Source organism: Propithecus coquereli, unplaced genomic scaffold (assembly GCF_000956105.1).
Source record: "Propithecus coquereli isolate 6110/MARCELLA unplaced genomic scaffold, Pcoq_1.0 Scaffold44, whole genome shotgun sequence".
Lineage (NCBI taxonomy): Eukaryota > Metazoa > Chordata > Mammalia > Primates > Indriidae > Propithecus > Propithecus coquereli.
The window spans coordinates 2,573,586-2,600,005 of NW_012150174.1; the positions used below are offsets into that span (position 1 = coordinate 2,573,586).

At 55.6% G+C, this 26,420-nt stretch overlaps 2 protein-coding genes across 4 annotated transcripts in view; both read left to right on the forward strand.

Moving 5' to 3' along the window:
• The window catches only part of ABCC8 (ATP-binding cassette, sub-family C (CFTR/MRP), member 8), a 79,031-nt gene extending 59,448 nt beyond the window's left edge, over positions 1-19,583 (forward strand). Inside the window, exons 20-38 of the mRNA XM_012654171.1 lie at positions 263-343; positions 1,943-2,080; positions 3,472-3,597; positions 4,505-4,604; positions 4,832-5,073; positions 5,173-5,339; positions 6,509-6,578; positions 7,083-7,240; positions 8,951-9,043; positions 13,361-13,463; positions 14,004-14,117; positions 14,790-14,910; positions 15,049-15,179; positions 16,534-16,612; positions 16,790-16,898; positions 17,212-17,315; positions 18,084-18,217; positions 18,758-18,820; positions 19,341-19,583. Coding sequence (XP_012509625.1) covers positions 263-343; positions 1,943-2,080; positions 3,472-3,597; positions 4,505-4,604; positions 4,832-5,073; positions 5,173-5,339; positions 6,509-6,578; positions 7,083-7,240; positions 8,951-9,043; positions 13,361-13,463; positions 14,004-14,117; positions 14,790-14,910; positions 15,049-15,179; positions 16,534-16,612; positions 16,790-16,898; positions 17,212-17,315; positions 18,084-18,217; positions 18,758-18,820; positions 19,341-19,478 — 2,271 coding nt within the window. The 3' untranslated portion in view covers positions 19,479-19,583. The remainder of the gene's footprint in view (positions 1-262; positions 344-1,942; positions 2,081-3,471; positions 3,598-4,504; positions 4,605-4,831; positions 5,074-5,172; positions 5,340-6,508; positions 6,579-7,082; positions 7,241-8,950; positions 9,044-13,360; positions 13,464-14,003; positions 14,118-14,789; positions 14,911-15,048; positions 15,180-16,533; positions 16,613-16,789; positions 16,899-17,211; positions 17,316-18,083; positions 18,218-18,757; positions 18,821-19,340) is intronic.
• Positions 19,584-23,620: 4,037 nt separating this feature from the next.
• KCNJ11 (potassium channel, inwardly rectifying subfamily J, member 11) lies at positions 23,621-25,920 on the forward strand. 3 transcript variants are annotated; one of them, XM_012654279.1, is made up of 2 exons: positions 23,621-23,770; positions 24,762-25,920. In XM_012654279.1, exon 2 carries the CDS (start codon positions 24,778-24,780, stop codon positions 25,687-25,689), a length of 912 nt encoding a protein of 303 aa, XP_012509733.1. In that variant the 5' UTR covers positions 23,621-23,770; positions 24,762-24,777; the 3' UTR covers positions 25,690-25,920. The 3 variants fall into 3 exon arrangements, with proteins under 3 accessions (XP_012509733.1, XP_012509730.1, XP_012509732.1); XM_012654278.1 differs by lacking the exon at positions 23,621-23,770 and adding an exon at positions 24,517-24,590 and having other exon boundaries at positions 24,762-25,867; XM_012654276.1 differs by lacking the exon at positions 23,621-23,770 and having other exon boundaries at positions 24,337-25,877.
• The last annotated feature ends 500 nt before the right edge of the window (positions 25,921-26,420 follow it).

The following is a 26,420-nucleotide window of genomic DNA, read 5'->3' on the forward strand; positions in this document are numbered from 1 at the left end:
CTTGAGCGATCCACCCGCCTCGGCCTCCCAGAGTGCTAGATTACAGGCGTGAGCCACCGCACCCGGCCCTACTTCCCCTGTCTTGGTTTGCACCCCTCTTGTGAATGAATTCAGTAAACATGCACAGGTTCCTTCTCTCCACAAGGTGAGGAGGGGCAAAGAAGTAGATAGAGCCAGGCCTCCATCCCGAAAAGCTTACAGTCCAGTAGAGGCCAGGACTGAATGGTTGAGGGCATGATCTGTCCCTCCCCTTTGGTGACAGGGCATCAACCTGTCTGGTGGTCAGCGCCAGCGGATCAGCGTGGCCCGAGCCCTCTACCAGCATGCCAACGTCGTCTTCTTGGTGAGTGCACCAGCTGGCACTTCCCTTGGGGCCCACACACGTGTGTGTACACACACACACACATACACACACAAACCATCACCCCCTCTCCAGGAGCAAACCCCTCCTGCCAGAGATATTATAGCCTACTCATATTATTGATAGCGAAACCAAAGCAGGCAAGGATAGCACAAATAACCCATTGCAGACTTCAGACTGAGCTCTAAAGCAGCCAGGAGGGCAGGCAAGTTGTAGCTCCAGCCTGCCTCTCTGTAGGACAGCCCCAACCTATTGACACTCATGCAGCCCGACTATAAGAGGGGCAAATACATGGAATATGTGTGCAGCCATTTCCCGTCTATGGCCAGGACAGACATTGCTTATTGATTGCAACATTATTTCCCATGGAACTTGACTTGGCTTCAGAATCCTCCTCAACACAGCACTCCAGGTACTCACTAGCAATCAAACACGAGATAAAACTTACTAGCTATCCCTGCCCTACCTCATGCCAAGCTCTGTGTGTCAGGTGCCTTGACAGATACAGAGGAATTCTAAGACCCAGCCCTTGGCCTGAAAGATTTAAAATCTGTTTAGGGAGACAGAGCTTACCCACACTCCGGAGGCACAGCCCAGTTCAAAGCCAAACTGAGTGGCACAGGCTATGTGGGGCCTTGTCCAGGGAGACAACTGTGAAGGCTGGAGTGATCAAGGAGGGCTTGCTGGAGGAGAGCCTTGAAGAGAGAGTTAAACAGAAGGAAAGAGGGAGGCCATGTGGACAGGGAGTTGGAAGAAGGAACCTCAGGTCTCTGATCCCAGATCTGTTCCCTCGCTTCTCACTACAACACACACCCAAGCACTCCCACTGTAGATGCTCCACAATGTGAAGATTCATGGTCTCTGTCACCATCTGATACATGCGCAGCACTTTACAAAGTACTAGCTCATTAATGATCCCACATGAGATTTAAACGTCTTAGAGAAAATAAGGTGGATTTTTATTTCAACAAACTTTTATTAAGCTTCTAGTCTGTACCAGGCATAGGCACAAGGAATCTCAGTTCCTGGGGGCCTCACAGGTGTGGACAAATAACTACCAGAACTGGCTTTGTGCAATGTGTCGCTGGAACAGAGAGGAAGGAAGAGTAGATGTGAGCGTCAAGACAGGACACAGGAAAAAGTAGTGCTTGGGCAAGTGAAGGATGAATAGGAGTTCACCAGGCAGACAAAAGGCAGAACATCTGGGCACAGGGAACAGTTTGGGCCTGGAATGGCAAGCTCTTTGGGAACCTGGAAAGTAGGGAGCTTGGGAAGCACAGACCAGAAGTGTGTCTAGAAAGGAAGACTGAGCAGGTTGTAAGGGGCCTGGAATACCATGCTAAGGAGTTTGGGCTTTAGAGACAATAGGAAGCCATTGAAGGTCCAGGAGTCAGGAAGTGAAGTCATTCAATCTGTTTGAGAGTGATAACTGACAACAATCCCATTTTAAGATGAGGTGACTGAAGCCCAGAGAGATTGGGTGAGTTGTCCAAGGCCACACAGCTAACTCGTGTCACTCCCTAGACCAGAGTTGATATAACCTCTCCCCCACACCTGCCCCTACCTTCTCCTTCTACCCAGGATGACCCCTTCTCAGCTCTGGACATCCATCTGAGTGACCACTTGATGCAAGCCGGGATCCTTGAGCTGCTCCGGGACGACAAGAGGACAGTGGTCCTAGTGACCCATAAGCTACAGTATCTGCCCCATGCAGACTGGGTAAGGGGCCGCAAGGGGTCAGGCTATAGAGGGCTATGGTGGGGAGGCAGTCAGTCATCTTTGAAGGACTCAATTGGGTATCTCAGTAGCAATTACTGAGGGCCACAAAGCATAAGAGACCAGCATGGGATGGCCTCATGCAGGCTGAGCTGAGGGAGACCCTGTACAGGCCAGGAATTTGGTATCACCTAGACCCGCAGACATTCCCCATCCTGGACGGAGGCCCCTGTGGTACACTCAAGGCTGGTGCCAGGAAACCTCAGGAAGGACCTTCTAATTCCTGCCCAGTTTGATGACCAAACCCTTGGACTTGGGGAGTGCCCATTTGCATGAAGAGCCATCTTCCCACCTTCTGACCTTCCAGGGATGGATGGATTCAAGTTGGGATCATATGGGAAATATGGAAATGAACAATAGCAGTAGTACTAGAAACTTCAATATTATCACTAGAACGCAATGCTGTGAAACCCCATTAAATAAATTCCCATACTCTTCAGTAGATTAAAGAGTAGTTACTTTTCAATTAATTGGCAAGCACTTAATTCTTAAGGTCATGTGACTTTTGAAGTCCATGCCCTGCCTATTCCTGTATAATTTTTCCCCTGAACAGCAGCCAAAATTCGAAGCCCTCTCTGAGCTTCGAGCCTGTGCCAAATGACTCTGCTAATTTCTCCTCAAATAAGTCTTCTTTCCATGTGTAATGAGATCCTCTTCTGCTATGACAAGGACAAAAAAAGAAAAAGTCCAGATTAAAAAAAAAAAGCTATTAAACCAAGTGCAGAGGTTTGTTTCTGAGTTTCTGTGGTGACCCGGGCTGGCAAAGTAGTTCAGGACAATCCCGAGTCCAAACGTGGCGGATACAGAGGTGCCGGGTTCCTTGAGGGGTCAGTGAGCAGAACTACTGGGCATCCTCCCCACCATGGGGTGGGTGGGGATGAGGGCAGCAGGGGTGGGTGTCTGAATTAACAGCAGGTCTATGTGATGGTGTCATTGATTATTTCAAATAAAAAGTTTCATTGATTCCAAAGAATTGTGGCCATACAGACCAACAAGGCTTTGCTAAGCACCTGCCATCAGGAGGAGCTATAGGTGTGTGTAATTAGCCTGTTAAGTGTATAAAAACAGCTGCCGCTGATGGAGTCCTTGTGGGTAACCAGCCAGTTTGACCGGGATTTGCTCTGCAAACCCAACCACTGAGAATTGCTCCTCCTAGATGTACCGAACTCTAAGTCCTGGGCGTACATTGGTGGGGGCCGGTTATCACTCCCGGCCCACTGTAGTGGGGGAAGGGATGTGTGCACCGCCATCTCAGACTCTACGGTCAGGAGGGTGTGACCACCACTCGGCCTCCCCGACCAGCCCCCAAACTGGGTTTGCTTCTACCTTTCCAGATCATTGCTATGAAAGATGGTACCATCCAGAAGGAGGGTACACTCAAGGACTTCCAGAGGTCTGAGTGCCAGCTCTTTGAGCACTGGAAGACCCTCATGAACCGGCAGGACCAAGAGCTGGAGAAGGTGGGTATATCCTGGGGGCCAGGCAGCCCCCCCGGATGGGAAGGTGTGCTAGAGCCCGAACTCATAAAGGCCTTCTTGTACTCGCTGCCCCGGGAAGCCCCCCATAGGGCAGATGTGGGAGCTGGGCAGGAACTTGCTACCACTAGAGGAGAGCTGGTACCTGTGCCAGTACCCAGGGCAGAATCAGGTGGGGGACTTCCCACCTGGTGGGCGACTCAGCGGTATCTGAGATAGTCAGATGACACTTAGTTGCAAAGTTTCAGAAAATTTACTCAAACTTCCTAAGCAAAGAAAAGAGGATTTGTTGGTTCATGAATGCAAAAAGTCAAGGCGTGTCACAGCTTTAAGTGTAGCTGGATCCAGGTGGTCAAACAATGTCATAGGAATGTGTTTCTCTTCATCCCCTGGCTCTGCTCCCTCAAATTGGGTTCATTCTCATGGCAGCAGTGAGGGCCATCAGCAGTGTCAGTTTACGTCTCCCGGCTCAACAACTCTGCCAGGAACAGAGTGCCTCTTCCACGGTGGTTTGGCCAGAGTCCCAGGGCTGACTCTCATTGGTCCAATTTGGTCATGTGCCCACCCTGAACAAATCACTGTGGCCAGGGATGTAGAATGTGAGGATTGGCCAGGCCTGGGTCATGTGCCCACCCCTGGAGCCAGCCCCACCTGAAACCCTGAGACTAAGAATAGGGGAGGGGTAGCTGCCCACAGGGATATCAGGGTGCTGTTAGCTTATGAAGGGGAAAGAGTAAATCCTGGCAAGACGAACATGTGTGTCTCTGACTCTCCCTTAGGCAGGGACAACCTGGAAACCTGACGCTGGTCGTTACCAGGGTGGTTGCCCCCTAACCTCCCTTTTCCCCCCATACACCCTGAGAACACTGGTCAGGCCCCATCTGTCTTTCAGGAGACTGTCATGGAGAGAAAGGCCACAGAGCCACCCCAGGGCCTGCCCCGTGCCATGTCCTCGAGAGATGGCCTTCTGCAGGATGAGGAAGAGGAGGAAGGTACAGACAATGTGACCGGGAGTGAAATTATGGCCTGAGGTCTGATCAGTCATGGGGAGACTAAGGTTTGGGGTTCCGGGTGTAGTGAGATAGTTTGCCTGCGATTAAATCCCTTCCCCTCCGTGTGCCTCAGTTTCCCCATCTGTAAGTGGGGATAAAGTGCCCCTGGTTCACCCTCAGAGGAAGGTGAAATGTGAAGCCACAGGGTGGGTTCTTGTGGCCCACAGAGGAGGCAGCTGAGAGCGAGGAGGATGACAACCTGTCGTCGGTGCTGCACCAGCGCGCCAAGATCCCGTGGCAAGCCTGCGCCAAGTACCTGTCCTCCGCCGGCATCCTGCTGCTGTCACTGCTCGTGCTCTCCCAGCTGCTCAAGCACATGGTCTTGGTGGCCATCGACTACTGGCTGGCCAAGTGGACCGACAGTGCCCTGACGCTGAGCCCCACAGCCAGGAACTGCTCCCTCAGCCAGGTGTGGTGGCAGCCCCACTGCAGGGGCTAGGGGTGGGGTGAGGTGGGGGGCTGAGCCCTTGGACACCCCAGGACCCCACCTCATTCTCCACCCACCCAGGAGTGCACACTCGACCAGACTGTCTACGCCATGGTGTTCACGGTGCTCTGCAGCTTGGGCATTGTGCTGTGCCTTGTCACATCTGTCACCGTGGAGTGGACAGGGCTGAAGGTGGCTAAGGGGTTGCACCGCAGCCTGCTGAACCAGATCATCCTGGCCCCCATGAGGTACCTCTCCCCTCTGGCCACAGTGGGGCTGTGGGCAAGTCACTGTTCTCTGACCCTCAGTTCTCCCATCTATAAAATGGGGATATACGATTTCTGTCACAGACTCGTGGGCATGACTCAAGGAGACGGTGTGCGTAAAAGCGTCTTCCTCGTGCAAGAAGCAGGAATAAACTGGCATTTACTCCGCCAGGCACTGAGCTAGGCATTTACATGGGTAGCTTATGTAATTGTCACAACAGCCCTTCGACATGAGCATCTGCAGGTCTGCGTCAAGTTTAGCCTCCCTTCCTGTCTGTCCATCCCCACCCCTAAGGGCAGCTCCCTGCCCTCCTCTCTCCCCCTGGCTTCTCTGCCTGCGCCAGCCTGCAGGTTCTGACACTGGAGGCACGGGGAGCTGTTCTAATTTCCTATAATGGGATGGATAAAAATCTCAAGGGCCTCTTGGTGTGAAAGAGATTTAAAATCGCCACTGCCCGATGGTTGGTCAACTTGGTTTAAAAACACAGTAGGCTTCTGTGACTTGGGCTGTGAAAAAAAGTTAAAAATTTTAAAAATTAAAAGAAAAACACACACATACACACAACACGCAAATGGGTTATCTAGCCCCTTACCAAAGCCAGACCTCACCATCTGACTACACTGTTTACTTTCCAGCCTTGTGAGCTCTCTGTGGCCCACAGATATGGCCTTCAAGGTTACTTCCCCTCTATTTGCCCCAAATTTGTGGTTTTGAGATTCTCTGGTTGGGGTTAGGCTGACTCCAAGTCACGGCCAGAGTGCTGATGGCCAGAGTATCCTCTCAGGGCCAGCCAGCCGACAGGCTGTCCGCAGGGCCCTGCTCCCCTTGGCATATTGTCCCTCTGGAGAGGACTCTGTGTCCCAGGAGGTCAGCTGTTGAGTCAGGCCCAGTGAGCAGCTGAGAAAGGTGGCAGTGGTCACAAATGGGCTTGAGAGTCAGAGAGGCTAACAAGCGTCCAGCACCCCTTTGGGTGGCTTTGGAGATTCTCAGGACACAGGCCAGATGTCTACAGATGGACTAAGGCAATCGCTCCCAGGGAGCCGGACCTGTGAAGGACTCTAGAGACACTTAAATAAATTACTACCCCATTCAGTAAGTCCGATGTAAATCAATAGACGAACGAGTAACTGTTCTTCTGGTCTCCCCTTAGGTTTTTCGAGACCACGCCCCTTGGGAGCATCCTAAACCGATTTTCATCTGACTGTAACACCATCGACCAGGTATAGAGGACTGTGCCACATTTCCCCTAGTCCCGAGAGAGGCCAGGCCCCTGGGAGCTTTTCCTGTCCCATGCTGGGTTCCCCAGATCAGGTGATCCAAGCCCTGTGGGAGGAACCAGCGCCCCATCTGATTTTAATGCCGCCGCAGGGCCTGGGCCCTGCCAGGTGAGACCTTCATAATAGGGCCAAGGGAAACCAGACTCCTTTGGCTTCTGCCCCAGACCCACTGGCTCACTCTAGTAAGGTTCCAGTGTGTTCTGAACCAAGGTGGCTGATTGTGCAGCGGATACTCATTTTGAGTCAACTGGTGTGGTTTATTTACCATCGTACTGCGCAGTGAGGAAGCAGGACTGCACAGTCCTGATTGCAGCCCTCAGGGCGCTTACTGTGTAGCTGGAGAGATAAGATGTGTGCCTGTAATAAAGGGAGAGAGCACAGGGCGCAGGTAACACTGAACATAGCCAAACACCTGAACGCACCTCGCTCTCCCCCTCGCCCGCGCAGCACATCCCGTCCACGCTGGAGTGCCTGAGCCGCTCCACCATGCTCTGTGTCTCGGCCGTGACCGTCATCTCCTATGTCACACCTGTCTTCCTCGTGGCCCTCTTGCCCCTGGCTGTCGTGTGCTACTTCACCCAGAAGTACTTCCGGGTGGCATCCAGGTGATGACCCGGAGGTGGGTGAGGGGTGGGAGGTGCTTTGCAGTGGGCAGCTTGGTACATTTACTGGAATCATCATCATAAAAGTGGTAGGGTCATGTCCCCCCAAAAAAGAAAAATAAAAAATATAACATCACACTCTTCTACCCTAATACAACCATCTGTCCGCACATGCACACACTGCAGTTAATTTCTGAATTATTTCCTTGGGAGATGTGGTCAGGAATGGAATTGCTGGGCCAGCGTGCACGCACTCGTTTATGCCCTTCACTCATTTTGCCAAAATGCTTCCCAGGAGTGTTGCATGATTCCGGCAGCCAGGCCGATTGCTGATGTGTGAAATCAGAGGGCGCCTGACCTGAGGGGTGTAACGGCAGTCACGCCTCCCAGCGCACTTGGGTGCAGGAGTGCCAGAAGCCGTACTGGAGGGGGCCTCTCTCAGCCCTTCTCACTGATCACGTTTGCCCTCGTGAGCCTTGCAGTCACGCACAGCTCTTTCCTCCTCGGAATTTTCTAAGAGTGTTCTCTAGGAAGTCTTTCTGGGAATGATTCTGTTAAACTCATAGATTCAAAGAATTATAGGGAAACATTTAAAGAACCTCTAGGCCAGTGTTTCTCAAACTGCCAATTATAGCCCATTAGTGGGTCATGAATTCAATATCATGGATCCGAACCAGCATTTTAAAAAAATAAAATAGAACAGAAAATATCTGACTGCGTTCATATAGTAACAGCAGCTTTGCTTCATGATACGTAGTTGTGTATGTAATGATTTGCAATATAAAACATATTTCTGACTGCCGGATGTGGTCATGAAAGTACCTTTCGTGAGTGCACATAGTTGGTTAGAAACGAGAGTCAAAATACTGATTAGCAATAACAATAATTACATTTAGATGCATTTTAGCCACAGTTACCTGCCCAAAAGGATCAACGTTTGTATAAAGGGATTTTTGCTTGAATGATCCAGAATCACCCAGCACCCACAGGAGGAACATAGTGCGTTGATATTCACGATATTACAGTGGCTTTTTAAACACTGTACAAGCTGTTCTACAAAGTTCCTTTCTTCTGCCAGAGAAACCACCCTGCTCCTCTGGCACCCCCTCTGGCCCTGGAGACGGTTTGTCCAGGAAAGCTACGTCCTGCATTCCAAACTGGCCTCCTGGCACTGACCTGCTTGTCAAGGTGCAGCTCTGGGGCTCCAGAGGGAATTCTGTTGCCATGGAAACCTCTGGCTCAAGGAGCAAATTAGATCCTGGCCTGTGATGTGATGAAAACTATTGTGGTTATCAGGAAAAGGGGGATTGGAAGCTTCGAGTTTGGTCTGTCCGTTCCTTTGGCTAGCCGCCCCAAGCTTTAGGCTGTTCACCTGTAAAAATGGAACTAAGGCTGCCTGCCCAGCCTTACCCCAGCACGAGGCTGTGTGGCAGAAGCCCAGGGAGGGTCACAGATGTGAGGTGGACGATGCCCAGGATGACAGTAAAATGTGCGTTGCAGGCAGTGTCTAAGCATGTTACACACATGATCTCATTCAGTGCTCACCGCAGCTCGAGGGGATGGTACTGTTGCCGTCCCTCTTCACAGGTGAGAAACTGAGGCCTGGAGAGGTGAAGCCATTTGCCCACACAGTGGTAGGGTGGACTAGGATTCAGGCTGGGCTGAGCCCCAACCCTGATCTTTTAACTGTTTCTGCTCTGTTCCCTGGCACAGGGACCTGCAGCAGCTGGACGACACCACTCAGCTCCCGCTGCTCTCGCACTTTGCTGAAACGGTGGAAGGCCTCACCACCATCCGGGCCTTCAGGTACGAGTCCAGATTCCCCTCAAGGTCTGAGTGGAGTGGGGCGGGGCCAGGGTCATAGGTCATGAGATTTGATTCTCAGGGCTCCACTTAGGACACATGGCTCTCAACCCCCTCAACAAGCCCCAAGACCCAGGGGATGTCCACCAGCAGGGACAGGCCAGATGGGCTCCAGCTGTGTGTTTCAGAGAGGAAAATTCCCTCCCTGCAGACAAGCCCAGGGCCTCTGCAAACTAAGGCAGAATATGAAAAGCAACAAGGCTGGGACAAGTCTTCCCGTAACAATACCAGAAAGGGCCTTAGATCATGTGGACCAGCCCTGAGGCCTTCTTTTTTGGAGGATGCCCTGTGTGCCCACCACTGTGCTGAGTACTATTCATGCCAACCCCATTCATTCCGCTCTGCAGTGTGAGGTGCTGAGCATGATCACTCCCATTGCACAGATAAGGAAACTGAGGCACACAGAGGTTACATAACTCTGTGTAAGGCCCCACAAAGCCCAGACTTGACCCTACTTGTTTATTCAACAAACGTTTACTGAGCACCCACCATGTGCTAAGCGCCATGCCAGGTACGACAAACAGGAGTCAGATGAGCCACTGCCCTGGAGGAATTTACAACCCAGACTTTGAGCAGACCCGGAAAATCTTATCTGTCAGGTGCTCTGAAAGAAGAGGGCACAAGGGCTGTGGGAGCATAGAAGGGAGGGAGTCGTGGAAGGTTTCATGGAGAAGGTGTCACGGGAGCTCAGACTCAAAGAATGGGTGAGAGTTCACCAGGCTGGAGGAATTCCCTGAAAACTTCAGCGCCCCTGCCATCCTCTCGCAACCCCGACTTGTGATGTTGGGCTCAGTGGGAGCATCAGGCCGGGCATGATGGCTCACGCCTGTAATCCTAGCACTGTGGGAGGCCGAGGCAGGAGGATTCTTGAGGCCAGGAGTTCAAGACCATCCTGAGCAAGAGCAAGACCCGATCTCTACTAAAAATAGAAAAATTAGCCTGGCGTGGTGGCATGCGCCTGTAATCCCAGCTACTCGGGAGGCTTGAGTCCAGGAGTTTGAGGTTGCTGTGAGCTAGGCTAGGCTGACGCCATGGCACTGTAGCCCGGGTGACAGAGTGAAACTCTGTCTCAAAAAAACAAAAACAAAAACAAATGGGAGCATCAGAGGCTGCTGTTGCTCCCCCATCCCCAAGTCTCCAGCATCTCTCCTCCAGACAGATAGTCCAGAGACCCCTGCCCCAGATAGTTGGGCTCTTGTCTCTAAGCCTCACGCAGAGCATGATGATAGGTTATTTTTAGGATGGCACAGCTGCTCAGGGTGTGACAGTAACCATGAGACACCAAGCCCTGTGTCCAGGAGTAAGCCTAGGGCTCAAAGGCCAGTGGAGGGTCCAGAGAGGGTTGCATCTCCTGCCTCTAATGTCCAGCTTCAGCCCTGGGAGAGGTGCCAGGGCCCTGGTGCAGCACTGCAGCCTCTGTTCACTCCCTGGGCCCCCAGAGGCCAGTGCGAGGCCACCTCTCAGGGGTCTGGTCTGAGCAGATCAAAGCAGAGGAGAGCTCTTCCCAGCCCCTGTCCGAGCCTGCGCCGGCTTCCACACAGAAGCTGCTTGGAGACTGGCAGATGACTCCAGAGTCCCCTCCCAGACTCCCTCTCCTCTCAAGCCTGAACTTCCCCTGTCCCTTCATCTTCCAGGTCCCTCAACACCCCTGGGCCTCGCCTTTGCTATAAGTTTTGGTGATGTCCCTCTTTTATTGGTGTCCCAGAGGACCTTGGGCTGGGCCTGGGGTGGAGAGATTGTGACTTTCCTGGAATGGGCCAGACCCTCTAGTGGCTTCCTATAACCCTCCTCAGAGCAGGCCTGTGGCTCAGGCCCAGCCTGTGGGCAGCCAGAGGAACTGCTGCCCAGCGAGGCCGTCCACACCCTGCACTGACACAGTGATTGATTTTTAAATGCGAATGAAAGATTTTTCAATCGTCTCTATATGTGTTTAATTCATTGGCTTTAGCCCAGCAGCCCGCGCTGTTGAGAGCTGATTAGCATTCACTGATTGCGCACTTAGAACACACCAGGCGCTGTGCTAAGTGCTTCGTGTGCCTTATTGTATTTAATCCCCACAAGCGCCTCATGACATAGGTACGCGTAGCCACGTTTTACAGGTGCAGAAATGAGACCCAGAGAGGCTGAGTCACCCATCGCAGTAACACAGACTGTGAGAACTGCTGCTGCTCTTGGAACCCAGACTTGTCTGGCCTTTTAGACTTTCCCAAAAGGCCCTGCTTTTTCCCAAAAGAGTTTCAAGAGTGCCTGGCACGGAGCTCGTGTCAGGCACAGAGATTGTTGCAGTCCATGTAGGAACTGTTACTGTTGCTGTCCCCATTTTACTGATGAGAAAACTGAGTCTCCATTCTGATACACAGGCAGGAAGTCATGACGTTCGGACTCCAACCTGGGTTTGCGCGGCCCCACAGCTGAAGCTCTTTCCCAGTCCTCAGGCCGCTGTCACACACCGTGGAGAAGCCCCCATCTCACACATGCCCACCCCCCAGACGCTCTTGTCACTCACACTCCGTCCTGAGACCCACATACGATGAGCGCCTCACACTCCGATCACCACGCACACGCCTGTGCACACACACCTTCAACACACACTTACTGAAACCCTTCAGACATGTGGTTTCACGCTGGCCTCAGACACGCCACCCACCCTACGCCTCCACCCCTCGGCTATGCAATCGCACGCTCCTCCCACCTCGGAGACTCACTTCGCTCTCCTCAGACACATGCCCTCCACCCGGAAATAATCAAAGCTAGATAAACACCTTCCAGAGTGTACAGCAAACACCCAGCAAGGCACATCTTGGGTCCCTCTGAGTCCCCTGAGTTTGGACTTTATCAAATCAGCGGTGATGAGACAGCTTTTCTTTCATTTCTTCATTCATCATCAGACGAGTGCTCCTGCACTCCTCTGGGATGGGCCCGTGCCGTCAAGGTCTGAGGGAGGTGGCCAAGGAGAGGGGTGCCGGGAGCCCAGGCTGGTCAGAGAGAGGAGGCAGGTCCATGCCCCACAACACGGGGAGAACACAATGAGGACCTGAGGGTGGGAATGAAATGTCCAGAGTTCTTTGTACAAAGAGATCCCATCTACTTTAGAGGGTCAGGGAAGGCTCCGTTTATTCATTCAACGAACATTCATTGATAGTGCCAGGTTCCAGGATACGCTGGTGAACAAACCAGACATGGCCCCATCCTCATGGAATTTAGGGAGGGAGAGGGATCATAAACAGCAAAAGAAATGAATGTAAGAGCAGACACCACGGAGCACACAGGCTGCAGAGACAGAAGATAAAAGGGAAAACTACTTGAGGTGAGATAGTGTCAGGAAAAGCCTCTTTAAGGAGGTACCATTTAAGGGAAGTCCCAAAGGTTGAGAAGGAGCCAGTCTTGTGAAGAGCAAGGGAGAAAGCATTCCAGGCAGAGGGAACAGCATGTGCAAAGGCCCTGGGGGTGAGGAAGACTGTGGCATTGTCATAAAACTTTTAAAAGGCTGGGTGGCTGCAGCATAGGGCGCGAGAGAGTTTGTGGCAGGGGGTGGTTGGCAGAGGAGGTGGTTTTTTATCCTGAAAGCAAGGGAAGGTCATTGGTATTCTAAGCAGGGGAGAGATGGGACTCAGTGTGTGATTTAGAAAGATTTCTGTGATGTCTTTCTAAAGGGGGTGGGGCACACTTGTAGCTCTGACTTGGGTGGTGCAAAGGCAATATGTATAATGAAAGTGTTTGTGCCCCCGTAATATTCTGAAATAAAATAAATAAAAATTAAATTAAATTTAAAAAAAAAAAAGAAAGATTCTGTTGGCTGCTGTGTGGACAGCGGGCTACAGGGAGACCACAGGGACACCTATCAGGGAACTGAGGCAGAAGCGCAGGTGAGCGTGAGTGGCGGGCAGGAAGCAGGGGAGCGCTGGATGGAGGGACTATTTGAGAGGTAGATGGGAGAAGATTGCTGAGGGACTGGGTGGGAATCCAGATGATTCCTGGGTTTCAGGCCTGAGAAGCTACGTAGAGGGAGGTGCCCTTTACTGTAATGGGAAAGATCTAGAAAGAACAGGTCTTGGGGTGAAAACAAGGGTTTGAAGGAGGGGGGACTCTGGACAGGCCTGAATAAGTAGAAAGGAGCAGGGAGGGGGGCATGAGTAAGGTGGCAGAGGTGGCATGTCTGGGGGCTGGGAGGCCCAGGTGGCCTCCTCTGTAGGTAAGGAGAGCCATAGGAGCTACGTGGACTGACTCTATTTCCCCAGAACCCCCTCATCCTCCCTCCAGGTACGAGGCCCGGTTCCAGCAGAAGCTGCTCGAATACACAGACTCCAACAACATTGCCTCCCTCTTCCTCACGGCTGCCAACAGATGGCTGGAAGTCCGAATGGCAAGTGCCATCCCCCCTAGCTTGGGCCCCTACGACGGGGGTTCTGATAGGAGTGTGGGGCCAGAGCAAGGGCACACATGGATGGGGGGGAAGAGAGGATGGGATACCAGATTACGTGGACACTGAGCTCCTGCTTCCCCAGCCCTGGTGGTCCCCCACATCCGGCCTACGCCCCTGTTCCCCACATCTCCCTGGGGGCTTGTGTATCTGAGGTGTGCAGCCATAGCTGCCATAGTTGTATCCGTAACCGTGGTAAGTGTGTGTCTGCAGTGGGGCGTGTGACACACACATGCTGTGTGTGTCGGGGCCAGCTGGTGTGGCATGCGTGTGCAGGTGTGTGCGGGTGGCTGGGGCGTGGGGGACCGTGGTGGCTCCTGGAACCCCCACAGGCTTCATGTGTGTCTGGTGATGTGTGTGTGAGTTGTGGGGCTGGGGTGGAGGCTCGGCTGAGCTGCTCCCTGCCCCAAAAGGGAGTGAGGCGGGCTGAGGGTGCCTGAGACTCAACCCCAAGTGCCCAGGCTGGCTCCTCTCCCTCGGCAGGAGTACATCGGAGCATGTGTGGTGCTCATCGCAGCCGTGACCTCCATCTCCAACTCCCTGCACAGGGAGCTCTCTGCCGGCCTGGTGGGCCTGGGCCTCACCTACGCCCTCATGGTGAGTGGCAGTGGGCTAGGGCTGGGGAAGGGTCAGACGCCAGCACGTGGGGAATCCTGGGGCACCTTCCCCAACTGAGACTGGGACACCCCCAGGCCTTATCCCAAGCTCATTTGAGTTTGATGCCAGAAGGACCTTGTGGGCAAGAGGGCTGACAGGCAGGGCCCAGGGCCCAGACCCCACACAGGTAGTGGGTGGGGAGCCACATTCCTTGTGACACTCCCCATGGCTCCTGGGAGGGCTACTCTGAGCAGGCCACTGATGGGCAGCAAAAGGCATCTGGGGGCCAGGCACAGTGGCTCACACCTGTAATCCCAGCATTTTGGAAGGCCAAGGTGGGAGGATAGCTTGGGCCCAGGAGTTCCAGTCCAGTCTGGGCAACATAGCAAGACCCCATCTCTAAAAAAAACTTACCCAGGTGCGGTGGCACGTGCCTGTAGTCCCAGCTACTCAGGAGGCTGAGGCAGGAGGGTCGCTTGAGCCCAAGAGTTCGAGGTTATAGTGAGCTGGGATGATGCCACTGCACTCTAGCCAGATGACAGAGCAAGATACTGTCTCTCTAAAAAAAAAAAGGAGGCTTCTGGGGCCCACCCCCTCTCCAGCTGTAGGCAGAGCCATGTGGCCGAGGACAGGACCAGGTGGTCACCCAGTGGCTGTGCCTGGCTCCCGCAGGTCTCCAACTACCTCAACTGGATGGTGAGGAACCTGGCGGACATGGAGCTGCAGCTGGGGGCTGTGAAGCGTATCCATGGGCTCCTGAAAACCGAGGCGGAGAGCTACGAGGGGCTCCTGGGTGAGGGCCGCAGGAAGAGGGCTCCAGGGAAAGGGCCCGGAGGAGGAGCGTGTTTGGGTTGGGGACCACGAGGGAGCCTGGGGATGGGGGGCATCCCTGGACTCACGCCCGGTGGCTGAGCCCCAGCCCGGCCCCCAGCACCATCGCTGATCCCAAAGAACTGGCCCGACCGCGGGAAGATCCAGATCCAGAACCTGAGCGTGCGCTACGACAGCTCCCTGAAGCCCGTGCTCAAGCACGTCAACGCCCTCATCTCCCCCGGACAGAAGGTCAGGCCAGCCCCAGCCTGCCCCCACTCTGCAGGACGGGCTGAGCAGGGCCGGGAGGGTGGGGGCTAGACAGCTGCACGGGCCCCTCCAGGCCTCACCCATTCAGACCCTCATCTCCAGCCCTGGGCCCATCAGGGTTCAGCCCACCTTTCCTCTCCCCTCTCCCCTTCTCCTGCTGCCTCAGGCCCTGTCTCCTCACTCATCCCCCAAGGAGATGGACACTCCGGACTTCCCCAGCTTAGAGGGCCTTTGTCAGGGCCCCCTCCCCGCAAATGGCCAGGGCCTCTCCCCAGGATACTGCCCAGAGATCCAGAGCACAGGCCTGGGGTGCAGGGCGAGGCCATCCTTGTTCTCAGGGAGAGAGCCCCCACCTGGTGGTCTGGGCCAGCTCTCCTAATGTCCCCCTCTCTCCCCTTCTGTCTCTTGGTCTGTCTCTCTCACTCTGTCTTTGTCTGTCCATCTCACTACCTCTGACCTTGCGATGTACCTCTGTCCCTGCCTCTGTCTCCTCCCATCTGTCCCTGCCTCTCTTGTCCTTCTATGTCACTGTATCTGCCTCTGCCTCTGTAGTGATCCTTTATTATAATTTCTATTGGTACCCAAGGGCAATGGGGTCAGAGATGGCTCCTCCAGTTTAAGGTGGGGCACACAGACAGAGCCCTGCACACCACACTCAGCTGCCCCCTTGTCCTCCTGCCACACTCATGCACATAGAGACACACCAGTGTCCCCAATTCCCCTACAGCCAAGTACCCAGCACACCCAGACCCACGCCAAGGCCCCAGCAAATGGACATCTACACCCTGCACTTGCCTTCCAGTCCCCTTGTGAGCCCCCTGCGGACCCACCACAGGAAATAATTCCAAACCTGCGTGGCCAAAGAGAAGCTGGTCGGGCAGGGGACGGTGGCTCATACCTATAATCCTAGCACTCTGGGAGGACGAGGTGGGAGGATTGCTTGAGGTCAGGAGTTCAAGACCAGCCTGAGCAAGACCAAGACCCTGTCTCTACTAAAAAATAGAAAAAAAAAATTAGCCAGGCAACTAAAAATAGAAAAGATTAGCTGGGCGTGGTGGTGGGCACCTCTAGTCCCAGCTACTCGGGAGGCTAAGGCAGGAGGATCGCTTGAGCCCAGGAGTTTGAGGTTGCTGTGAGCTAGGCTGACGCCACTGCACTCTAGCCCAGGCAACAGAGTGAGACTCTGTCTCAAAAAAGAAAAAGAAAAGCTGGTCCGAAAACCAGGCCAAGAAGAGACACTGTGACCTCCCACACGTGTGTGCACCCCCAGAGCTAGCACTAGAGGCTACTCCCAGCAGCCGGAGCCCCAGCGGCATGCCTGCTTCTCTCTTCCCAGATCGGGATCTGCGGCCGCACAGGCAGCGGGAAGTCCTCCTTCTCTCTCGCCTTCTTCCGCATGGTGGACATGTTCGAAGGTGAGTTGTATGGTGGGCACCCCATGTGTCCCCACAGCGCACAGTTCTGCTGTGTGATCAGACGTCAGGGGAGGCCCAGCAGTCAATCCTCATTGGGACCTATGACCCCGGCTGGGTCTGTCCCCAGCACCACCTGACTCCTAGGGCTGTCCCACCTGTGCCATCATCTCCATGCAGGGCGCATCATTATCGACGGCATTGACATCGCCAAACTGCCCCTGCACACCCTGCGCTCACGCCTCTCCATCATCCTGCAGGACCCCGTCCTCTTCAGCGGCACCATCCGGTGAGCCCCTCCACCCCACCAGGCCTGCCCCAGCCCCAGGGTCGGCGGGGAGGGACCAGGACACATAGGAGTGCCCCCTCATTCCCTTCTCCTTCCCACCAGGCAGGCCCTGGTAGGGGATCCCCACCTACGGCTCTGAGATGCTGTCCTCCACCCACTGCCACCGCCTCAGTGCTCTCCCCGCCGCCAGGCCCCTGAGTCAATCAGTGCTCACTCACTGTCCCCTTTGCCTGCCTCAGCCTCCGAGCGACCCCTGGGGATGGAGGTAGCACGCTGCTCCCCTCCCTACTGGGGCTTTCTGTGCCACCTCCAGATTTAACCTGGACCCGGAGAAGAAGTGCTCGGACAGCACGCTGTGGGAAGCCCTGGAGATAGCCCAGCTGAAGCTGGTGGTGAAGGCGCTGCCGGGAGGCCTCGGTAACTGCTCCTGGCCGAGCAGGGGTTGGGCGCTCAGGGGCAGGGGAGGGAGGCCTCACACCCATGCTTTAGGTTTGCCCTGCATTTGGAGTCTGGGGTCTGGCAGGACCCCAGGGACCATTTAGTCTACCTCTCACCATACAGTGGCCCAGAGGGGTGAAGCGACTTGCCCTGGGTCACACGACTGGTCAGTTCAGGGTCTGGTCCCTCCTCATGGGACAGTACGAGTCACTGTGAGGCAGAGATTGCAAGTCCCCTATACCACACGGGTATTTTCAGCCCTGCCCTGCCCCATACCCTGACTTATCCACTTCTGCCCAGGGGGAGGAGAGGACAGACGGAAATCACAAACACAGCTCACTCATCGAGGCTGCTGGAAAGACCCTGTCCCCAGGCCAGCAGTCAGCAGAGCCTTGGTGTGTTTGCTGCAGCTCCTGGAGCAGTGGGGGCTGGCCAAGCCTTGGCTTCCATGAATCACCCCACCAAGGCCGACACGCATGCAGCACACCCACGCTGAGTGCACACCCGCCCCCCGGAACTGGCCAGGGCCACAGCAGCACACACCTCCAAGGGTGCCCTTCTCGTTGCAGTCCACGCAGATGGCCTCTGTGTCATTGTGTCGAGTGCATCAGCCCTGCACACACTGCTCCCGGACACGCACCCACATGTTTGCCCCCATACACACATTTCCCAACAGCCCCCCAAGCCATCCATCTGTCCCACTCACAGCACAGAATTAACGCAGCCCGTCTCCGGGGCCGTTTTCAGATGCCATCATCACGGAAGGCGGGGAGAATTTCAGCCAGGGCCAGAGGCAGCTGTTCTGCCTGGCTCGGGCCTTCGTGAGGAAGACCAGCATCTTCATCATGGACGAGGCCACAGCTTCCATTGACATGGCCACGGTCGGTCCTGGGCACATCCGTGGGATGGCAGTCTTGCTCAGAGAGGGTTGTAGTGGGGTCTTAGGGAGAAGTTTATACAAAGTAGCCCCGAGGCTCACTCATGTTGCCTCAGGGCTGTGTGTGGCAGAAAAGGTAAAGGTGGGGGGGACCCTGACTCCATTTGGTCCTAGGGAATGTTCATACCCACACACACACACACACACGCACACACGCACACAGACCACATGCACACACACATGCCATGCACAGACCTCATACACACATACACACACACCCCACACATGCACACAAACACGCCATGCACAGACCCACATAGTCTTCACTCCATCACCCACCACACAGCACACACACACACACACTCACAACACACAGAGACACAGAGCTGAGCTCCCAGCAGGCTGGGAACCCGGTCAGTCCCATGGGACTAGGGCCAGCTAGAGGGTGGAGGTGGGGCTAGGACCGGGCCCCACATCCGAAGAAAACCAGACGAGACCCACCCATTGGGCAGGTGAGTTAACAGCTGCTGCCCCAACCCGGCAGGAGAACATCCTCCAGAAGGTGGTGATGACAGCCTTCGCAGACCGCACTGTGGTCACCATCGCGGTAAGGGGCCCTTTGCTGGGGTGCAGGGGACACCCAGAGAGAGGGCTCACCTGGTTCTAGTAATCAAGAAAGGCCCCTGGTGCTGCAGGGGAGATGCCCTGCGGGGCAAGGAGTCTGGAGGGCTTGCAGGGAGCTTGGGTTGCAGGAATTGGGGTGTGGGGGGATTTGCACCTGCACTTCCCTCAGGCCTCCCCTCTCTTTCTCCAGACTCCACGGTCTGCCCCGTCCCAAGGCCCTGTGAGCTAGGCTGGGGTTACTTCTCCATAGGAGGCGGGGAGGTAGAGAGGGGTCTCTGAGTCTTAAAGCCTGGAGGTGGGGCAGAGGTGGGACTTGGAGAGGGAAAAAGGGTGGTATTAGTGGATGAAGGGCTTGGAGTCACAGCCACCCCAGGAAGGGCAGTCACTGCAGAGACAGGACATTGTGACCACATGCCTCCTCCTCCTCCAAGCTGCAGGAGGGATGCCCTCAGCTGCCAGCCCCTTCCCCTCCCACCACCCTGACCAGCCCCTCCCGCCCCCAGCATCGCGTGCACACCATCCTGAGTGCAGACCTGGTGATTGTCCTTAAGCGCGGCGCCATCCTCGAGTTCGACAAGCCAGACACGCTGCTCAGCCAGAAGGACAGCGTCTTCGCCTCCTTCGTCCGTGCAGACAAGTAACCCACCAGAGCCCAAGTGCCATCCCGTACGCCCACCCTGCCCCACTCCCTGCCTGGGTTTTCTAACTGTAAATCACTTGTAAATAAAGAGATTGATTGTTTCCTATGGGAGGCCCTGAGTCTGGGGGCAGCGGCTGGCAGAGGACAATGTGTGCTATAGAGCCAGCCTGCCTTTGGCATCAGGCAGACCTGTGAGTGTGGGCAAGAGTGTGTTTCCTCATCTGTGAACAGGGGGCTGTATTAGTCAGCTCAGGCTACCACAACAGAATACCACAGACTGGGTGGCTTTAACAACAGAAATTTATTTCTCACGGTTCTGGAGGCCGAAGTCCAAGATCAAGGTGCTGCAGATTGGTTTCTCCTAAAGCCTCTCTCCTTGTCTTGCAGACAGCCACTTTCTCGCTGTGTCCTCACATGGCCCTTCCTTTGTGCACGTGCATCCCTGGGATCTGTCTGTCTGTCTCTCTTCTTATAAGGACACTAGTCATATTGGATTAGGGCTCCATCCCTGTGACCTCACTGAACCTTATCTCCTCGCAGTCTCTGTCTCCACATACAGTTACATTGGGGGTTAGGGCTTCAACCTGTGAATCTGAGGGGACACAATTCAGTGCATAGCAAGAGTTTCTGTGGTGACTTCATCAGATAAGTAACAGATTTCCATACAGCTTGGTCTCCTTTCTTTTCACTTTCACTCCTGGATTAAAATTGTGGAGCCTGGGTACCCTGGATTCGCACTATTTTCATTGCAAATGACAGGAACCCAACTCACAGTGGCTTAAACAAAAACTTGAATTTATTTCAGTATGTGACTGAAAAGGCCAGGAGGTGTACTGCTTCAGGCATGGCCGGATCCAGGTGTTTGACATCAGGGATGTGTCTCCATTTCTGGAATCCATTTTCCTCTGCCTCCCAGATGACAGATGGCCACTAGGAGCTCCAGCTTACATCCTACTCCAGGGCAACCCAAGAGGAAGAAAAGATGCTCTTTCCCAATAGTTCCAACAAAAATCTTGGGAATAAATCTCAAGGGACAAACTTGGGTCACATCTTCATCCCCACCCAATCACTATGGTCAGAAAACTAGAATACACTGACTGGCTAGGCCTGGATCACATGTCCCCATCTCCATCCCCCAAACAGGGGCATTCAGAAGTGGGGGAAGGGTGGTTCTTCAGAGAGAAAGCACAGGGCATGTACCACAAATTAGTCAGATGTGGCTGCGAGATGCTGGGGCCCAGGTAGCAGGGAGACCAAAACAACTGTCCTTATGTTGTCTGCATCACAAAACAAGAGTGCACACCTGCACTCAGCCAAGAAAAGGCAAGTACTCGTGTACATCGCTTTTTTTTTTTTGTAGAGACAGGGTGTCACTATGTTGCCTAGGCTGGTCTCAAACTCCTGGGCTCAAGCTATCCTCCTGCCTCAGCCTCCCAAAGTGCTGGGATTATAAGCATGAGCCACCATGCCTGGCCTACATCTCATTTTATTATTATTTATAAAGCACCTGCAACACTGGCTGTACCAGGCCTTGGGAGGTTGATCTAGGAGTTGGGCCTGCATCCCTCGTGGCTGCAAGGGGCTGAGAGATATAGAACATAAGGAAAAGCCACCAGTCATTAGAGGGGGGGACCCAGCACAGACCCCTCTAATGGGGTCCTAGGTGTTCCAGGAGCCAAGGGAGCTCAGAAAGTAAGGGCTCTGTGAGCTCTGGCAGGCTGCCTGGGAAAGGCAGGATTTGAATTGGGCATGGGAGTGGCAGGGGTTGGATAGGCAGAGGGTTAGAGAAAAGGGCGGAGTGGGGGTGGGGCAGCAGGAGCTAGGGAGTGATGGCTGGTCAGGGAGATGGGAGGGAGATGAGGGCAGCAGGGAGGGCAGCAAGTCAAAGAGCCTCGAATGCCAGGACAAGGAGTGTGAGATAAGCCTATGGACAAAAGGGGAGTGGAAAAGGCATTTGAGCAAGAAGGGACCTGCCAAGTGCAGTGTTTGGAGAGATGAGCACGAGCAAGTGCAGGATGGGGCAGAGCAGAGGACTGAGTCCTTTGGGTGTGGGACTCACTGCCCTGGAAGGGTGGAGCAGGGAACAGCTGAGGCCTCAGGGCCACACCTAGAGTCAGGGCCTGGCCTTCCGGCTCTGAGATGCCCTGGGTTGGGGGGCAGCAGCTCCCCCCACTGGTGGTCTCCCAGGAGCAGAGACAGGGAGCAGCAGAAAGAGGAGTCCACATGGCTAACACTACCCCAAAGCCATCCCACCCCAGGGACTGAAAGGAAGTAGCAGGGGGTAGGGGAGGGCCCACATCGAAGTGTCACAGGGATGCCCAAGGCCATCTTGGCCTAAATCCCTCTATAGCGTCCCTGATGGGCCACCAGCCTTGGTGGGTCATCTCTCGTTGTTATGGGAACTGACTCTTGAATATGTGAAATCAAAGCCTGCCTCTGTTCCACTCTGTTCTGTCCTTTGGGCCACACAAAACTACTAGTCCATCCTCCTTCAACCTCGGGTGTTTCTGCAATAGTGCCCAAAGCCCCTGGGGGACTCCCCAAGGCTCATTTTCTGATGGCTGAACAGCTGTAGCTGCCTCAGAGGTTTCCCATGTAACCCTATCTCCTGCCCCCCACTGTGCTCATCGTATTTTACCCTTCCCACCCTCGGCACTGCACCTCGATAAATACAGCCCAAGATCACATGCACCCTTTGTAGTGGTATTCACTTAGCCTGCAGGTGGGTATGGAAGAGAAAAGAAAATCTAATATGAAAGTCATGCCCCGGCGCTCTCTGGCCTACAGCCCCACGCTGCCTACTTTTCCAGCCTCTGCCTCAAAGCCCCACTCTAAAAAATGGTCACACACAGGTCAGCGGTTCCTTCATAAGGATCTGAGCTCCAGAGAAGGGTGGAGTCATTGCTCTTCCAAAAAAGACTTAGCAGACTTTTCCTGCCACTTGAGAACTGGGGGGACAAGCCACACAGCAACCTTAGGCTGATGCCTGCACCATGTCTGGGCCGAGAGCCTGGGTCCCCCAGTACTGAAGCCAGCCCTAATACACCTACTCAGACCTAGAAACCTCCCATCACCTAAGGTGGAAAAAATCAGGCTATGGGCATAAGGAAGTGTAAAGCAGGTGCCAGCAACTCAAACCCTCTTTAAAGTAGTGATGAGCCAGGTACGGTGGCTCATGCCCATAATCCCAGCACTTTAGGAGGCTGAGGCGGGAGGATCACATGAGCCCAGGAGTTCAAGATCAGCCTCGGCAACGTAGCAAGACCCCATCTCTTAAAAATTTTTTTAAATAAATTAGCCAGGCATGGTGGTGCAACTGTAGTCCCAGCTACTGAGGAAGCAAAGGCGGGAGGATCGTTGGAGCCCAGGAATTCGAGGCTGCAGTGAGCTGTGATGATGCCACTACACTCCAGCCTGTGCGACAGCCAGCCCTTGTCTCTGAAATAAATAGATAAATAGATAAAGTAGGGATGGTCATGACTGAGAAGATGGAACCGCCCAGGGTGCTGGGCTGCAGCATCCGGCATCCCTGTAATAGGTGTTAAACTGTGCCCCTGCACCGACTGAGGTACTTTTTTTTTTTTTTTTTAATGTGAGGGAGTCCCAGCTTTCATCAGATTCTCAAATGATTCAGGACTGAGAAAAGACGAAGAGCATCCTGCAAAGGAAAGAAGCTGTCAGTTGAGAAGTCCTCGGGCCACCTAATTTCCCGCAGCCCTGGGACTGGTGGCGCTGCCCCTCGGTGCCTTTCCCCCGGAACCGGGAAAACCCAGCGCTGCGCTAGAGGTGGATATTGACCCAAATACGGATGGGAATACTGGAGGAGGGGAGCCAGGGCGACAGGGGCTGCGGTCCCCAGACGGGGGGGCGGGGAGAGGCGGGTCACAGCTCCCTTTCCGCACCCCAATTTCACAGGGCATGGGAAGAAGGAACCTCTTTTGATCCATCAGATTTGACAAACTCCCAAGGCCAGACTTGCGAGTCCGGAGAAGGAAGGCGGTGTGGGGGGTTGGTGGGGGGGGAGTAGGGCGAGGCGAGGGGCGGGGCTTGCGCCTGTCCCCGCCCCCTCTCCCGCTCAGGAATAGGTCTGGCTCCCCCTGGCGGCCTCCGGCCCTCGGCCCCCGCTCCGCTCCTCGGGCGCCCCCCACCCGCGGTCCTCTACCCCCACCCAGCACAGGTCGGTCTCCGCGGACCCGCAGACGGACCGACGAAACGCGAGCGCAGCGCACCGCGAGCACCGGGCGGCGGGAGGGGGCGGGGAGGCGACGGCTGCGGCTTGAGGAGCAGGAGCAGGTGCAGCGGCGACAAGCGGGCGGGGCGGGGACGGAGCGCGGGGCGGGGGTGCGGGGGCGCGGGCGGCTGCGGGGAGCCGGGAGGCCGCGACCTGGAGCGAGCCCGGCCGGGTCGCGCGGGGGCCGAGGGGGTCCGGAGTTGAGCCGGGTGGGGTGGTGACTCCGGAGAGCGCAGGAGCCCAAGGAGACAGAGAGGACGAGCGCTGGAGAGGGATCCGAAGAGCGGCGGGGGCGCTACGGGACGGGTGGGGTAGGAAATAGGCGGCATACCTGCAGAAGAGACTGGGGGCGGCGAGGACATGAAGGAGGAGCTTGGAGGGGAGCCGGGGACCGAAATGGGTGAGGCGGGAGACGCGGTGGGGCTTGTATGAGGTCTGGCGAGTGGGAAAGATCCGGAGGTGTTAAGTTCGGAGGTGTTAGGGCTGGGTGGGGAGAGGGAGTCTTAGCGGGGCCCAGGGGTTCTCAGCTGGTGGAGGAGAGCTGGGAGGGGACCAGGTGAGAGCAGGCGGGGTTGGGGGCTCAGAGGACAATGGGCAGGTGGAGTGAAAAGTGAAGCTGACGGAAGTGAAGCAGAGTCCAGGCGTAGGAGAGAAAGAGGCTCAGCATCTCAGCAGTGAGGCCGGCACAGGCTGAGGGTGGCCCCAGGGTGGGAGTATGTCCAAGGAGGGGACGCCACAGTGAGGCCCTAGGCCAGGTCAGGGGGTGCCCCTCCATGGGGGAAGCCCCTCTCTGGGGGTCACTGGAGCCATGCTGTCCCGCAAGGGCATCATCCCTGAGGAGTATGTGCTGACACGTCTGGCAGAGGACCCCACAGAGCCCAGGTACCGTGCCCGAGAGCGGAGGGCCCGCTTTGTGTCCAAGAAAGGCAATTGCAACGTGGCCCACAAGAACATTCGGGAGCAGGGCCGCTTCCTGCAGGACGTGTTCACCACGCTGGTGGACCTCAAGTGGCCGCACACGCTGCTTATCTTCACCATGTCCTTCCTCTGCAGCTGGCTACTCTTCGCCATGGCCTGGTGGCTCATCGCCTTTGCCCACGGCGACCTGGCCCCCATTGAGGGCGCCGGGGAGCCCTGTGTCACCAGCATCCACTCCTTTTCATCTGCCTTCCTTTTCTCCATCGAGGTCCAGGTGACCATCGGTTTTGGTGGGCGCATGGTGACCGAGGAGTGCCCCCTGGCTATCCTGGTGCTCATTGTGCAGAACATCGTGGGGCTCATGATCAACGCCATCATGCTGGGCTGCATCTTCATGAAGACCGCCCAGGCCCACCGGAGGGCCGAGACCCTCATCTTCAGCAAGCATGCCGTTATCGCCCTGCGCCACGGCCGCCTCTGCTTCATGCTGCGGGTGGGCGACCTCCGCAAGAGCATGATCATCAGTGCCACCATCCACATGCAGGTGGTGCGCAAGACCACCAGCCCTGAGGGCGAGGTGGTGCCCCTCCACCAGGTGGACATCCCCATGGAGAACGGCGTGGGAGGCAACAGCATCTTCCTGGTGGCACCCCTCATCATCTACCACGTCATCGATGCCAACAGCCCGCTCTACGACCTGGCGCCTGGCGACCTGCACCACCACCAGGACCTCGAGATCATCGTCATCCTGGAAGGCGTGGTGGAAACCACGGGCATCACCACCCAGGCCCGCACCTCCTACCTGGCCGACGAGATCCTGTGGGGCCAGCGCTTTGTCCCCATTGTGGCTGAGGAGGATGGACGCTATTCCGTGGACTATTCCAAGTTTGGCAACACCATTAAAGTGCCCACGCCACTCTGCACGGCCCGCCAGCTCGATGAGGACCGCAGCCTGCTGGACGCCCTGACCCTTGCCTCAGCCCGAGGGCCCCTGCGCAAGCGCAGCATGGCGGTGGCCAAGGCCAAGCCCAGGTTTAGCATCTCTCCGGATTCTCTGTCCTGAGCCGTAGTCCCTTGGGTCTGCCACATGCATGTGTGCACACGGGCAGTGTGGTATGGTATGTAGTGTGGATGGCCCCTCAGCCAGGCCTGGGCCTGTAGTGAGGCTGGCTCTCCTCAGCTCAGCTTCCCCCTGCTGCTCGCCTGGGGTGTTACAAGGCACTTGTCACTACGCTATTTCTGGCCTCAGCAGGAGCCTGTACCGGGTTATTTTTGTCCCTGCTCCTCCCAGCCCCAGCTCAGGACTGGCTTGCCCCTCTCCCCTCACCCAAGGCTAGGGAGGCTGTGAGAGGTGCTGGGCTCTAAACCTGGGTCCCCATCCAGTCCCGGGTCCCCATGATCGACTGTCCACAAGCTGGGCAGGTGGTTGGGAAAGAACAGTCCCCAGGTTGGAGGCCCAATGCCCTGTTTCTGTGACCATAAGAAATGCCTGTGCTCAGGCCCCAGCCCTGCTTGATCCCTGAAAAATCTCTGGGCTAAGGGTTGGGCCTGGCCAGCCAGGGAGGGCAGTGGGTAAGAGCAGGTTCCAGCTGGAGGGCTGGAGCTGTGAAGCCTACACAGATGGGCACAGGCCGAGGCTGACAGGGCTGCGTCCGCGGGGCAAGCTCAGGCCAGGGAGGGAAGGCAGCACGGGAGAGTGACATGAAGAGGTTCAGCTTTGCAGAGCCCTGCTCAGGCACAGGGAGGAGATGCCCTTGCTCTTTGCCCCCAGCATCAGCCTCCTGCAGCGAGGGC